Source organism: Panicum virgatum, chromosome 4K (genome assembly GCF_016808335.1).
Source record: "Panicum virgatum strain AP13 chromosome 4K, P.virgatum_v5, whole genome shotgun sequence".
Lineage (NCBI taxonomy): Eukaryota > Viridiplantae > Streptophyta > Magnoliopsida > Poales > Poaceae > Panicum > Panicum virgatum.
The window spans coordinates 38,568,278-38,584,295 of NC_053139.1; the positions used below are offsets into that span (position 1 = coordinate 38,568,278).

At 45.4% G+C, this 16,018-nt stretch overlaps 1 protein-coding gene across 2 annotated transcripts; it reads right to left on the bottom strand.

Moving 5' to 3' along the window:
* Window positions 1-5,146: 5,146 nt before the first annotated feature.
* Window positions 5,147-10,441, bottom strand: LOC120703904 (MLO-like protein 13). Of its 2 annotated transcripts, none has more exons than XM_039988106.1 (14): window positions 9,987-10,441; window positions 9,337-9,394; window positions 8,945-9,027; window positions 8,585-8,701; window positions 8,451-8,505; window positions 7,670-7,797; window positions 6,936-7,010; window positions 6,757-6,845; window positions 6,633-6,682; window positions 6,304-6,344; window positions 5,945-6,157; window positions 5,794-5,861; window positions 5,569-5,629; window positions 5,147-5,477 (listed from the first exon to the last, which is right to left on the bottom strand). In XM_039988106.1, the coding sequence occupies exons 1-14, from the start codon at window positions 10,098-10,100 to the stop codon at window positions 5,187-5,189; spliced, it is 1,443 nt and encodes a 480-aa protein (XP_039844040.1). In that variant the 5' UTR covers window positions 10,101-10,441; the 3' UTR covers window positions 5,147-5,186. The 2 variants fall into 2 exon arrangements, with proteins under 2 accessions (XP_039844040.1, XP_039844039.1); XM_039988105.1 differs by having other exon boundaries at window positions 5,148-5,477; window positions 8,945-9,102.
* Between the last annotated feature and the right edge of the window lie 5,577 nt (window positions 10,442-16,018).

Consider the following 16,018-nt stretch of genomic DNA (forward strand, 5'->3'; position numbering starts at 1 on the left):
CCGGTCGGATATGCAATATTCTTGCATTATCTCGAATAGCTTCGTGACTGTCTTTGGCTTATGCCGGGATATGTATTCCCCGCATGGTCCCAGATTGATCCCCTTCACCACCGAATCGATGATGCTCTGGTCGGCAACATTATGTGCTCTTGTGCGAAGCTTCATGACACTCTGGAGATATTGTTGCAAGGTCATGCTTCCTTGCCTTAGGTCGTGGAAGTCACAAGATGTGACTTCGTCGGGCCTTACGGCGCGGAAGCTTGAACATAACTCAATGCGGAGCTGCTTCCAAGACAGAATGGTTCCCGGGGGGATGTTTGCATACCAGCGCTGCGCCAAGCCCTTCAATGCGAGGACGAGCGCCTTTGCCTTGCATGCGTTGCCTCCTCCTGATGCTTCGATGGTGGCTTCGTACTTGAGGAGGAACTCTTCGGGGTCTGACTCCCCATCGAACTGAGGCAATATTACTGGGTTAAGACGGTGAGGCCACTGTACCTCCTCCAGCTCTTCGGACAATGGCGATATCCTGTGATGGCTTCTTCAGTAACACTCTTCGCCGTCCGACTCAGAATGGTCAGAGATCTCTTCGACCGGCACGAACTCCTGGCGGGACCTTGGTGGTTCTTGCTGTCGCGGGTTGGCGACAACTGCCTCCCTCTGGGGTGGTCTTGGTGGAGCCTGCAACTGCTCCAGCTGCAGCCTCTGGGCACGGAGCTTCTCCTGCATCGCCTTGCAGCGAAGCTCCTCCTCCTTCAGCTTGTTGTACTGCTCTTGACGCTCTGCTTCGGTGAGCATGGTCTGCTTCCCCTTCGCCCTTGTCATCACTTGTGGCTCCGACGGTCCGGATTCCAATGCCTGCTGCTGAACCCTTCGTGCCTCTTCGATGCGAGCGTCGATGCGACGCATCGCAGCGATGTCTTCGGCTGTGACGCCGATGTGCAGAAGGTTGATTTCAAGCTGGCCATCTGCGAGGGCTTCGACGGAGACGCCGTCGCTACTAGCCCCATTCGCCTGTGTTGCTGCTGCTTCGCCCTACGAGGGCGTTGTCATCGTCGTTTCCTCCGAAGTGGCTCCGGTGGTCCCTCTCTTCTTCGTTGCCGCCATGTGGTGTATCGAACCGACGGGTGGGCGCCAAACTGTTGGTGGAGAGTGTCTCCGGAACGGACGAACACTACAACAGTAATGGGCAACACGGAAGTCAAGCAATAAAGTGTTCTTTCTTCATTCCCCAGATCCCCTTCAATGAACATTACACAGGGTATTTATAGGTGGCGTTACAACTTCAATGTACAATTACTCTATTGCACCCCTACAACGGTAATATTCCCGGAATATTCCTAGATACGAGCGTAATTTGCCCGTTACAACTTGAGTGCGCCACAGCTCAGCAGCGGGACCCACGCCGACCCTGGCATCTTCGCCGCATCCGACGAAGCTCCCGGACCCGCTGCTAAGTACTCTGCGAGACTCGTGTCACCGAGTCTTTGCTCCTCTCCGTCTTCTTGCTCGTGGAACAGTGAAGACGGAACACCTCCGCGATAGCTCCTGGCGTCAGCTTTAGTCTTCCGGGTGCACCGTCTTCGCTTCCTGACCCGAAGACACGCGAAGATGTGTCACCTTCTGCTGGTAGACCTTCGGCTCGCCTTGACTCGATGTCTTCGCGTTCCTCCGGCGATCTGACCGAAGGTGGTGACCCCAACAGTAAGTCAATTCACATCTTGAGTAAATGCGACAATGTCAGGTCTAAGGACACAACGTACATATTGTGTAATAAGAAATCACCATCTCTTGTGTTAGGTCAGTTCGGACTCATGTCCTACATGAGTTCACACTATTAGTTTGACATCTCCATGTCCATGACCTGTGAAACATAGTCATCAACTAATGCATGTGCTAGTCTAATATTCATGTGTGTCCATGCATGAACTCCGATTAGGAATATCTTTGGAATATCCATACAAGTAAAGAGTTTCACAAACAGTTCACATAATCGTTAATCAATACAAGTCGCCTTTCATGGATATTCAGTGAATACTTTATTAATCATGAATACAAGAAAATATGATCATCTCTATGATTGCCTCTAGGGCATATTTCCTACAGTTTCCCACTTGCACTGAGTCAATCTAGAATGTATCTAATACCCATAGCTCTTGTGTGCATCTCATGGTTAAGCTGCGGGAGTGGTTTTGTCAACAGATCTGAAACATTCAGATCTGTGTGTATTTTGCATATCTTGATCTCACCCCGTTCGATGAACTCTCGAATAAGATAGAATCGCCGCATAACGTGTTTGCTCTTCTGGTGATTCCGTGGCTCCTTTGCTTGCGCAATAGCCCCACTGTTGTCATGGTAAAGATCCAGTGGACTGGATGCATTCGGAAACACACCAAGATGAATAAGGAACTTCCTTATCCAAACACCTTCCTTCGCAGCTTCCGAAGCTGCGATGTATTTGGCTTCTGTCGTAGAATCGGCCACCATCTCCTGCTGGAACTCTTCCAGCTAACCGCACCACCGTTTATTGTGAACACGTAACTTGATTGGGACTTTGAATCATCTTTATCAGTTTGGAAGCTAGCATTGGTGTAACCCGTTACAACGAGCTCTTCCTCACCTTCATAGACCAAAAACACGTTCTTAGTTCTTCTTAAGTACTTAAGAATGTTCTTCACAGCTGTCCAGTGACTCTCACCCGGATCAGACTGGTACCTACTTGTCACGCTTAGAGCATAAGAAACATTTGGATGGGTACTTATCATTGTATACATAATAGATCCAATTGCCGAAGCATATGGAACTTTGCTCATGCGATCCCGCTCATCATTTGTCAGTTGTCGTAGGATATTGACTCTTGCTAAGATGTATGCCATGTGACATAGGCAAGAACTCTTTCTTCGCCTCTTCCATGTTGAACCGTTTCAACACTTTGTCGATATAAGTATCCTGACTTAATCCTATAAGCCTCCTTGATCTATCTCTATAAATTTTGATGCCCATAATGTATGCCGCGTCTCCTAAATCTTTTATTGAAAAACTATTTTTCAGTGAAATCTTTATGGACTCAAGCATAGGAATATCATTTCCAATCAGTAATATGTCATCCACATACAGGATTAGAAATGCAACAGAGCTCCCACTTTCCTTCTTTTAAACATAAGCCTCTTCTTCGTTTTTAATGAAGTCAAATCCTTTGGCTACTTCATCAAAATGAATGTTCCAACTCCGAGATGCTTGCTTCAATCCATAAATGGATTTACGAAGCTTGCACATCTTTCCAGCATTGCTTGGATCAACAAAACCCTCGGGCTGCATCATATACACGTCCTCGGTCAGATTTCCATTAATGAAGGCTGTTTTGACATCCATCTACCATATCTCGTAATCGAAATACGCAGCAATAGCTAGAATAATCCGAATAGATTTAAGCATCGCTACGGGCGAAAACGTCTCATCGTAGTCAACTCCTTGAACTTGTCGAAAACCTTTTGCAACAAGTCGAGCTTTATGGATGTGAACATTTCCATTCATATCTTTCTTCTTTTTATAGATCCACTTGTACTCTATGATTTTGACACCATCAGGAGGGTCAATCAAGTTCCAAACTTGATTTTTCCTCATGGATTCTATTTCGGATTCCATGGTTTCTTGCCACTTCACGGAGTCAGAGTCTACCATCGCTTCTGCATATGTCGCAGGCTCATCATTGTCTAACAATAATAATTCATGCGCTTGGCGGAGCCTTGCCGACCTTCGTGGTTGTGGCGGTGCATCCCTTGCCATAGGCACCTCAACTTGTTCAGCTACATTAGCATCACTTGTACAATCTGAACCTATTGGCTCATCTCAAACTTCTTCGAGTTGCACCGTTCTTCCACTTTTCTCTCCTTTGAGAAACTCTTTCTCTAGAAAAACACCGTTTCGAGCGACAAACACTTTGCCCTCAGATCGGTTGTAAAAAGTAGTACCCTAAAGTTTTCTTTGGGTATCCCACGAAAATGCACTTATCTGATTTGGGTGCAAGTTTGTCAGACTGTAGACGTTTGACAAATGCTTCACGGTCCCAAATTTTCAGAAAAGACAAACTGAGACTCTTTCCAGTCCACATCTTATATGGTGTCTTAACTACGGATTTAGACAGTACCCTGTTTAATGTGAAAGCTGCTATTTCTAGAGCATAACCCCAAAACGATAACGGTAGGTCCGACTGGTTCATCATCGATCGAACCATGTCCAACAGAGTTCGATTACGTCGCTCAGACACACCGTTTCTCTGAGGTGTTTCAGGCGGCGTAAGTTGTGGAACAATTCCGCAACTCTTTAGACGACTGCTAAACTCGTGGCTCAGATATTCGCCTCCACGATCAGATCGTAAAGCTTTAATTTTCTTGCCACACTGATTTTCAACTTCACTCTGAAATTCTTTGAACTTTTCAAAAGTTTCAGACTTATGCTTCATCAAATAGACATAACCATATGTACTCAAACCATTAGTGAAAGTTATGAATTATTGGAATCCGCCTCTAGCAGTCGAGCTTATTGGTCCACACACATCAGTATGTATGAGTTCCACTAAGTCCGATGCTCTCTCTAGAAAACCTGTGAATGACGTCTTGATCATCTTGCCTAGAAAACAAACTTCGCTTGTCTCATATGACTCAAAATCAAACGAAATTAGAAGTCCATCCGAATGGAGCTTCTTCATGCATTTCTCGCTTATATGACCGAGACGACAATGCCACATGTAGGTAGAATTCAAATCAGCAAGCCGAGACCTTTTAGCATTTATATTACAGTCAGGTGAATCATCAAAATTTAAAATAAATAGCTTATTCACAATGAACGCAAAAGCCGCAAACATATTATTCTCAGAGATAGAACATTGTTTTTCGCTCGCAAAAGAATATCCATCCTTCGTCAAACATGAAAACGACAGACCAGCCGAACACGGTGTCTCACCGTGTTCGGCTGGTTGCTTGCGGGCTGGTTCCGTCTGTTGCGGGCTGCTGCTGCCGTTCGGCGGGCTGCTTCCTGCTGGCTGCGAGGCTGCTGCTGGCTGCTCGCTGCTGCTGCCTGCTTGCTGCCGCCGCCAAGAGCTGCCTGCTGCTGCTGCCGCCAAGACCAGCCGAACACGGTAAGAATGTTTCATGAAGGCGCGGCGGCTAGCCTGCCGCCGTCTCTCTCTGTCACCTCGTCCTCCGGAGGCCGTGGTGGCCGCCGTCCACGGTAACGATCTCGTCGAGGTCGGGCGTCGGCGGGTGCGCCGTCATCAGCATGCTGCCGCGCGAGGTCCCAGACGCCAGCTCGTCGTCGAGCGCCGCCGCCCGGGTCACCTTCACCTCCCCGCCGGAATTGGGGTCGCCGCCGCCGCCGGGCTTCTTCAAGAAGGTTTTCCTCCTCTGGGCCTCGGTGAGCCAGCCGTGGACGGACTCGTGCACGTCGGAGCCGAAGCCGTGCAGCTTGATCTCTCCGCCCATCTGAGCCATCATTAGAAACGAGCCAGTAGGTACACCAGGCTAGCTTATAGCTAACGTCAAAGAAATTAAAGGAAATATCATGGAGGATTACGTGAGTGACGATGGCATATAATGGCAGAGTGATGTAGCTGCAGATGACTTGGATGATCACTCTGGAAAATACCAAACGATTTATCAATGTCAGAGCGTAAAAGTAACAAATAACGTAAAACTAAGTGCTTTCACTTTCACTAGCAGGAGAGTTGTTTGTGCGATCGGTGTTTCTAACAAGCAGACAATTCTGTGAATCTTGCAGACAATTCAAACTTTCACTGACCCGATAACAAGTCTGGAGATGGTATAAGGCTTACTCTCCATCATGCACGAGCCAAACCCTTCTGATACCTATGGAGAGTGGCAACAGTTAGCTCTCGGATCCTATACCTCAAAAGCTTAAGGGGGAGAACGTAGACGGGAGACGGCAATACCAAGACCCAGAAGAAAAAACCAATCTCGAACGAGTTCTGAAACAGAATGAAATGGATCAAATGAAGGACAAGTCCAGGTTTATGAAACCAGAAATATTCCTTGGATGGCTTTATTTCTGGAACTTGCTCCGATTCATTGGATAATGATGCCGCTGCCTCTTGAGCCAATCGAGTAATAATGTGCTCCAGCTTGGCACCAACAATAAGTAGGAGCTGCAATTTAACCATTTCTTTAGAAATTGCTCTCATTCAAATAGTACCATGCTTACAGTCAAGTGTAACAGTTGTAATTCGAAAGCGAAAAGGCTCAATATCTGAATTCAACCATCACGAAGCAGAAGGAAATGCTTAATACTTACAAAGAGAGGCAAGAAAGCTAACCAGAAGTATGTGTGCCATCCTGCATAAGACAACAAAACAAAAGATAAAGGCTAAATAGAATCACATCAGATAGCTAGTTAGATGCGTATCATGCTCTGCTGCTGTGAGCAATGATACATGTTGATATGCATGGAGCAACTAATCTATTCCACAGACAAGTCGATGGTTCAAGTTACGCAAAATAAAAGTAGTAGTTTATACAAATTACAGCACTTATTTAGAAACCACAAGAAAAGGTGCTTGATATAATGGATGTTTCTAATCCAATGATTTTAAGACAAAAAGAAAACTATACGTTAGGTAGTACCATTTATATTCAGCAACAGGAAGATGATGACAAAAAGCCACAGATACCAGCTGCACGCAAGTAACAAACATAAGATCACTTGTATATTTAAGCAAACTTGGATTTCTTCTCTTAAGAAACTAACCTGATACCAACAACCCTCTTAAACTCATGTTCAAGAGCACGAATCATGTATTTGTGAAAATCAAAGTCTGGTTTTCTTGGGTAGTGTATCTGAATGAAAAAAAAGATGTGTGCCCAATCAGCTTCAACAGAAATTGAGGCAATGCATGAAGACTAAAAAGTAGATCATCATCATCATACCAAGACAAATGCTGATCGAAGCGCTTCATAATCTGATTTACTAACAGAATCGTGAAATTGCTTCAAGAATGCAGTCTGCAACACGTAGGATAAAACTTTCTCTGTAAGTTGTATATAAAGTGACATTCTAATCAAAGAAAGATCAATGTCACAGATGCTTCAGAAACCCCCGCCCGCCCCACCCACACACACACCCAAAAAAATTGCATATTGCTAAAAATATACACATAGTATGAATGTATGACATCTTGAGAAGACAACCTTGCAGCTGGCAGTTCATCACAATAGACTAAAAAGAAATATTATACCAGAACACCCATCGATTCTAAAAATTTGAAACAGGAGCAAATTCAAATATAGCATAGGAATGCATTTTATGCATGCATTGTACATACTCTTAGGGCCAAGTGTATCTTGGCAGGCAACAGCGCAGTTTCTGATGTATTCATTTCCCCAAATTCAAACTTAAAAATATAATCAAAATGTTAGTTGGTAGTCCAAACAACCATTTTCGTACTATAACATACTAGCGTTTTATTATTCAATTGCCTGTTAATAGAAACTACAATTCTGTCTTCAGTACTTCTGCATAATATGCGAATGAAAAGGCATGCATTGTAGTCAAAAGCATCATGCACAACCGCATGCTTTGAGATACAGTGAGCACTTATGTTTGCAGACTTTTTAACTGAATTGAGCAATATGATTGTCGATTGGATAAGAAGATGACTTACTATCCAGCTTACAACAGCCAGCTTCATCCAAAAGCCCTTTGTACGCTCATGGACAAATTCACCTTGATGATTTCGATGTAGCACAGCACTCAATGGTGTCGGTTTTCTTTCAATTTGTGCTTGATGTACTGCAAGCAATTTTCACAGTAGCAAAACAAAAACAGAGGGCTTAGAATGTGAAAGTGATGTTCTTTGATGCAGAACTTTCTCGTCACTAGCAAGTCCAAATGAACACAAACCATTTTACCAAGAGATTGAGAAAAATGATTAATTGGACTGGCAGAACAGGACTGTAGCAAAACAAAAACTGGGTGTTCAATTAACTTCTGATGAGATGATACTTTTTCTAAGATTAGGACTGTAATGCATTGATATCACAGGCTCATGCAACACTGGCTCGTTTTTTTGTGGATTATGAATGTACAACATCCACCAAATGGAACTAACAGAATAGACAGCGATAAGATTCACAAAATCATTTCAGAATATTGAAGAAATGACATGAGGAGAAAGAGAGATAAAAATGAATAGTTCACATATGGGATGGAAAGGCTTGGATGAGTTCTGGGTAGTGGAATTGAGAGATCATACTGTGCAGAAGTGAAAACACCTTTTTTCAGGAAAAAAACAGTCTTAAGAATGCAACATGAGGGTGAGAGGGTCCACTTAGATGCATAGAAGGTCATTAAAACCTGTAGTGATGTGTAACATAATGTAGGGAATCTGCAAAGCATTTCTTAATAATAAATAAAGGGAACAAGGGGATAGGGTAATAGCGCACATTTCTCCCCTATTTCTCGGTGAATTTCTGTCTCCCAATGCTTCCACTTTCGCATCTACCAAATTTTAGCCAATGTAAGTTTATTTCCCACAAACATTACGAGATGCAAGAGAAATCTATCTTCAGATATGTACCTTCGCCCCACCAAGTAATATTGTTGTGGCGCAGAACACAACATGGACTAAACCAAGTACAAATATGAAGATTTGCAGCTGAAGTAATGCCTCCAGTGATAGCAAGGGAACATCACCCTGAAAACAGAGCAAGCTTATTTAATGCTTCACATTATAATTTTCGAAAACATTTTTTCATGAAACAGCTTAACATTATTTCAAGTGACAAATAAGTGCTACAAAAACTTTACTATCCAGCACATTTTGCTGTAACCGAACATAGAAAAAATCATATATTCACCTATCAGACTCAACAGGACATTCAGTTCTAACTTGCAAGTAAATGGGACCTTAATAGATGAAAATGTGGTATACTCTAACCTTTTTCTTGCAAATTCTGGAACCTTCTTCTGCAACTCTGTGGTTCTCTCGCTTGCATGGAAGCATGAAATCTGTAGCATTTGCTGGAATGCAAATGTTAACAATTAAACCCTGGGAGAGACTCAGGACGAAAGAAATGAATCCAAGAAGCATTAGCTCTGCAAGTGTAACCATAGAACTGCATTAGACAAAAAAACTGTGCAAAATATAGAAATTGTAATTCATGAAAACATTTTTTCTTTATTATAATCAACTAACAAAAATACCAAGCTATACTGGGAAAATGCTTTTATTCAGTGTTATACTGTTCATAAGGCAAAAATATTGATGATCCATGGATGACTCTATGGCATATTGATCAATGTTCATTGAAGTTCACCCCAGAATGGTACCTTCTTTTAGTCTCTGAAGAGCTGAAAACAATGCTTTCTGCTCCTTATGTTTCAGAAACTGCATGAGCAAAGGCAGAAAACCAGCATAAGGAGGGAGTAAAAGAATTCATTGAATATTCAAATTTTGTGGAAACATTGATTGATATACTATGTGGTTTTCGAATGTGCGAGATCAGAGTTGGCCACTGCCATCTATGTCGTTCGGTGGATTTTTCAGAATAAATATATCTGAGACTTCCAACCCAAAAGAGCAGCCAACCAATCAACTTTGGAAGGTTTCATTAACATAACTTCCCATCTAATCAGATATAATTTAGTGAAACAAAAACGAAAAAGTGACTGAAGCTAATCAAGTCAGCTGGTATTTGGGAAGATAAATTTAGTTAGAAGATAATGGAATTGTCTTTGCCGAAAGGAACAACCTAACAACGACGTCTGTGTGGATGGCCAAATTTGAACTCCTAGTTCACAATTCACCACAAATGTATTATAAAATATGAGCCACGTACTAATCATCTAGGCTTCAAACAGTAAACTCCCTATAGAAATAGTGGAAAAATCAGATGTAAAGCTGGATACCACATCCGCCCCAACATCAAACCCCGTCATAAGCAGGCCGACCGCAAGCGCCGCATCAACGGCGGGCGTACCTTGCCGAGGTAGTGGAGGAAGCGCTCGGCGGCGAGGGAGACGGAGACGATGACGAGGCAGACGGTGGCCACCACCCAGGTGGGCGTGTGCTCGAGCGACGCCTCCCCCGCCATGGGCCCTCCGCCGCCCGCCGCTGCTTCCGATGCTGCTGCCGCCGCCGCTGCCTGTCTCCCGCTCGCTGCGGCCCAACCATTGGCCGGCTGGCGAAAGGCGCGCGGTTAAAGGGGCGGGGGGCGCGCGCGGCGGCAAGGAAGGAATCGGCGTGCTGCCGGGTTGCGACCCTTCGGTTGCCTCCCTCGCGCGGCCACCTGCCGGATTCCATCCCGTGCTCGCGCTGTGGGTAGGGGGGGCAACAGCAACCAGGCCAAGTTGCTTTGCTTCGGCCGCCGGCCACCTCCCCCGTCCCCCGATGCCACGGCAAGTCGGTAACGGCTACCTCCCCCGTCATGAGGCCGCGGCGGCGGCGGCGGCGGCAGAGGCCGTGTGCTGTGTCGAATTTCATGCCGCGTCGAAAATTTACGGCCCAGCAGGTCTGAATTTGCGGCCCAATAACTGAAACGGGGGCTCTGTCCTCGGCCCAAGACTCGGTTCCAGATCTGCCCTTTGGCCCACTCGCTCCCTTAATCTTTTTTTTTTAGAGTAACCCGCTCCTCCTCGTGTGCATACGGATTTAGATGCCCCCTTGTAGTTATGTATATCATCGATTTTTTTCAAACTCTAACTAATAACATCAATTCAATCATTTGGTTAAATATAGTAAAATAAGTGTTACTAGATCTGTTATTTGAAATACTTTAGATTTAATTTGTAGATTTATCTATTTGCATATTTGTAGAAAAAATAAAAAAATAAAAAAAGATTGCCAAACGCGTACGCTCACATTCACGAACACACACTAATTCCTACGAATACACGCATGTAACTCTACCCCTATGAGTACCTCTAGAGACTGAGTCGATAAATTCTCTAAATTGATGAATGCACCATGGATGTTTCGCTGTCAACGGGTACAGTGTACCACCGAAAGAATAGCGCCGGTTAAATTCTGTAATAAATCCAATGAGCACTCGTACCGAGTCGAAAACTCGAATTCGAAAAAAAGAAACCTTGCAAGTTAAGCTATGCTCAATTCACAAAATTAAAAAAATTATAATATTGTATGTTTAAAAATAGAGGTAAGTATACGTTTCTCAAATCTCGCTTTGGAGCTACACTACAGGAGATAGTGCCGCATACGCTTTAGAAGAAAGCTCAGCAGCTTTACGACAACACAAACAATGCAATGCAAGCCAGCAGGAAGCCACGCGGTACGCGATAAAGAGAGAGTGGTGGGGCCTGGGCGGCTCTGGCTCTACATGCATCTGTCATATATCATATCATCACGTAATGCTTTCCAGCGTCATGCAATTAACGGCCAAACATTTGGACCAAACCAATAGAGGCAGCGGACATACATATATATTATGGGATGAAGAAATCCTCTAATTTCCTCCCAACATGGCTCCGAAACGACCTGCCTAACCCTCACCGTAGCACGCGACATCAAAAGCATATGCATGCACGGCCGCACTGATCGTCGTGTAGTGGCGCAACAAGCCGGCCGGCCGGCACCACCACCACCGGCGGCCATACTACTTTTCAATTTAATATCTAAATATAGACATCCTCTATTCCGGATTTCTCACTAACTAATGATGGAGGGTGAGAATGGCTCTCTAGACTACATACAAGATATAGAAAATATGGTGGAAAGCATAAGAATATAGAAAATGATTTTTATTCAAATAATTCTCCAAATGATAATTTAGATAGTAGATTTTAAAAAGATTCTTGGAGATACTCTTAGGCATGGATCTATTTTCCCCCATTATTCATTATATGAACCGGATTCTGTTTGGTAGATCTCCACCAACTAAGGTGCTCTCGTCCCCTTAGTTTTTATTGAGGTAATTGCATCCACTATACAACAACATGTAAATTGCTCAATTTAATCTAAAAACTTGACAAAGTGGTGCATCTATGGTTCAAATATAATTAGCTTAGCAAAATACATCTTTGCCTATTAAACTCTAGGGTAAATGGCTAGTTTGTGGCATGCATTGCTCGTGAGGTTCGTGGTGGCTAGTTTAACGCTACAAATACGGATTGTGGAAAGTACATGACTCATGATCGAGTAGCCCTTTACTAGAGAAATTTATAATGTTCAATGTATCATTTGATTTCCTATCATATCGAAATAATTACAAATAGATGATTGTGGAAAGTATATGACTCATGAGTAGCCATTTACTTGAGAAATTTATAATGTTCAATTTATCATTTAATTTCCTATTATATCAAAATAATTATAAAAATTACATTCTATATTTTAATCGTGCCAACAATGTTTGGGCCGTAGACATATCGTTGTTGCATCAAAGTGAGCAGTTTACAAGTTATTGGACCAATTTGCACCTACTTTCCATGTTGTCGTACCAAATTGAGCAGTTTACAAATTGTTGGACAAATCTGCACTCACTTGCTAAGTTGTTGTATGGTGAGTGCAGTTTACTCTAGTTTATTTTAGAAAAAATATTTTATAGAATCAGCATAAATTATTTCTTTGTGGTAGAGCTCCTCCTAGATTCAGCCCACAAACACTGTCAAACAGACCCACACAGGGAGTGGGATGCTTAAGTTTGCCCTATGTGTTCAAACCGTGCTAATTATAAGATGATTGAGACATCGATTTCAATCGTAGGATTAACTTCTATACGCAAGAATTAATAATCACGTAACAATCACCTAAAAGCTCAAGTCTAAGCATGGTGTGTTGAGAATATTATTGGAACTACTTTGCACACTAGTACAGAACTGCCCTTTAGTCCCGGTTGCCAACGGGCATTTATCCCGGTTTTCCAACCGGGATTGAGCATCCGGGACAAATGTGCTTTGTCCATTTGTTCCGGCAGCTCACGACCCGGGACCAATGCTATTTTTCCAAAATAAAAAAAAAGAATCCCGCAGGCCCGACCTCGCCCACACGCCGGCTCTCACCTTTCCAAATCTCTCGATGACAAAATCATTCACGAAACCAATCACAATCGAAATCCACAAACAACTCATTCATATAATCTATCCCAAATCATTCACAAAATTTCAATCCCAGAATCATTGAAAAAAAAAGAAAGAAAACAAAGAGGGCTACTATGATTGAATCAATCCCAAACTTCATCTTCTCCACGCACGCCGTAGCCCAGCGCCGCCTCCGCGCGTCGCCGCTCGCTGCGGCCCTACGCCGTGGCCACCGTGCGCCCCTCGCCGGGTCCCGCGCCGCCGTGTCCAGCTCCTCGATGCGGCCCTGCGTCGCCGCCGCGGCCGTTGCTCGCTGCGGCCCCGGGTCGCCGCCGCCTTGCGCCGCGGGAGCAACTCGCCGCGACTCGAGCCGCCGCCGCCGCACGCATGCCTAGCTCGCCGCGGCCCGAGCCGCCGCCGCCGCCCGCAGGCCTAGTTCACCGCTGGCTTGCGCCGCGGGCGCACCTCGCCGTGGCCTGATGCGCCACCACTCGCCGCGGCTCGATCCGGCACAGGTCCGGCCGGCCGCGCCCCTCCTTGGCCCGGATCGACCTCATCCCCAAGCTAGAAGAGAGAGGGAGAAGATAAGGCAGGCAATGAATGGTTGGTTGGCAGAACTCGAGAGGAGAGAGATAAAATAGATGGAGACCAGTCTTTTGTCCCAGTGATTGGCTGGACCCGGGACAGATGCACTTCTTTTGTCCCGGTTGGTGGCTCCAACAGGGACAAAAGGTGCATGTCCCAGTTAGAGCCACCAACTGGGATAAAAGAGGGTTTTTTGTCCCAGTTGGTGCCTCCAACCGGGACAAAAGGCCTATGTCCCCTCCGCTGGCCCGGCTAACCGTTGGACCTGGAATAAAAGCTATCTTTTGTCCCGGGCTCAAAGGCAGCCGGGACAAATGGCCTGGAACAAAGACCTGTTCTGTAGTAGTGGCACAACTTATTGGGATTGCAATGGCATAACCTCTAGGGTCACCCGGATCGGCTTATATTCTAGGTTCATAGAGTCCTAATTCTAGTCTAATTACATAATCTAATAGACCTACTCGGAGTACAATGTTCAGTCCTAATCTAATGCAACTTTTACTCTAGCATGGTGCATTGTATTACATGCTCTCATGTGGCCAAAGCTAGTGTACCGAGCTTGCCTTTTGACAAAGAGTTGACCTAGCTAGAAGGTAGCCACCATATACAGGGGTAGCGTTCTTCCACACATGTGCTCCAGTACGAGCCGGGAGACGACGATGACTTGGATTTATGGAGTCGCGCACAAAGGCAAAGCATAGCGAGCTGGCTGAAAGCTCAGGTCAGCTCCCTCCATGCTTCCATGTCGTGGTCGAGGAGACGTGGACGCCTGTGCTGTTTCGTGCATTGGGTTGCAATCCACCACTACCCCACCACCTGCGCGAGGGCGCCCCCTCCCCCAACTTCCGCAAAATGATATCTCTAGACCTCTCATCTCGTCTATTTCCTGCGCTCTCATCTTTCTTTTTTAATTGTTTTTTCGCAAGTACACTTTTATCTTCTTCACGCTCCAATCAGATCCCATCATATCTAATCAGCATTGCTTCTTGTCGTGGTGTGGCAAACCACAGCCGGGTGGCGGAATGCACCCGCCTCAGCCCAGAGGGTGAGTACTCGGGAGTTAGCTAGGTCTAGTTCGGTCTCGCTCAAGAACACGATGAACACAACAGTTTAGAGTGGTTCGGGCCGCCGGAGCGTAACACCCTACGTCTACTGTGTGTTGTATTACCTTGCCTCGAGAGAGTCTGTGAGGGCTTGTGTTCTGGATTGCCTAGAGTCTGTCTGCCGTGTACAGCGAGCGCCTCCCTTTTATATCTCAAGGGGGCGCGTACATGGCCGTTGAGTCCCCGACAGGTGGACCCAACGATGTAGTATAAAGTAACAAACTGTTCATACATTATGGCGTTACAGGCGGAGAAGATCTCGCCCTGGATTTCTTTGCCTGCTCCTGGAATCCCCCGTTCAGCATGTCTAGGTGCTGTCTTGTCGAAACGGCGCCAGGCGTAGCTAGCGGCGTCGCCTGCCACGTAGCTGAACGGGCTGTGTAGCTTGCGGCGTAGGCGGCATGATGGAAAAGTGCCGTGTCGTCGTATCCAATTAATGCGGTAGACGGGCTCTGCGCGGGAGCGGCGCAGGCGGCTCACTGTGTACCTTGGTAACATGCGGTCTACAGTGAGGCCTGACAAAGGCTGCCCCGTGTGCCGTGGCGGCAGAGCACGCCTCATCCACCGCATTGAATGCGGTGGGTGGGCGAGTCTTCCAGTGGAGGACTCGCGCTCGCGCCCGCGCCACGGAACACGTGGCGGCTCCGGACCCCCCCGGCGGTATGTTAGATCCAAGCGCGAGGGAGGTCCGGACGGGTGCGGGGAGGTCCCGGACCCCTATGGGGGGTTCGAGATCTCGGTGGCTGGCTCGGAGCCTCCCTTCCTCAGGGGCACGAGGCGTCTCCGGACCCTTCCCTAAGCGGGAAGCAGGTCCGGGGCCGTTGGCCCGTTGAGGTAAGGGCCTGACCCGTGGGGCCCGGCTGCTCCGCCCCTTACCACGTAGTTATGGATGACAACATAAGTCTTGCCTTGTTGCAGTAGAAGTGGGTACCCCTGCTACAGGGTACCGACACTTCTCTACGGACAGTCCGCTTATAAAAGTCCAATATTCAATCTTCAACTATAAAACTGTATGATAAGAATCATCTAACTATCGAAACTGGACAAGTTTGGCCCTTAGGGTGGTTTCAAAGGTGGCTTTTGTATTTTAAAAAATTTAAAAATTCTAATTAGATCTAAAAAATTAAAACTAATTCATTTTAAATCTAAAAAATATGAAATGGGTGTCATTTTTTTAAATGTAATCTATCTATTATTGATCTATTTAAATCTTATTTATTCAAAAATAATAGACAAAACTACAAGTAAACAAATAGTAGGAATATAAAATATTGGATCCAAATAACTAA

Bases quoted from the DNA above. Each gene is read 5' to 3' on its own strand.
- LOC120703904 (XM_039988105.1), bottom strand. From the start codon at position 10,100: ATGGCGGGGGAGGCGTCGCTCGAGCACACGCCCACCTGGGTGGTGGCC. The intron at 8,702-8,944 runs GTTAGAGTATAC...CTCTGTTTTCAG, and splicing joins CCAGAATTTGCAAGAAAAAG to GGTGATGTTCCCTTGCTATC. The intron at 6,846-6,935 runs GTATGATGATGA...TTTTTCATTCAG, and splicing joins TTCGATCAGCATTTGTCTTG to ATACACTACCCAAGAAAACC.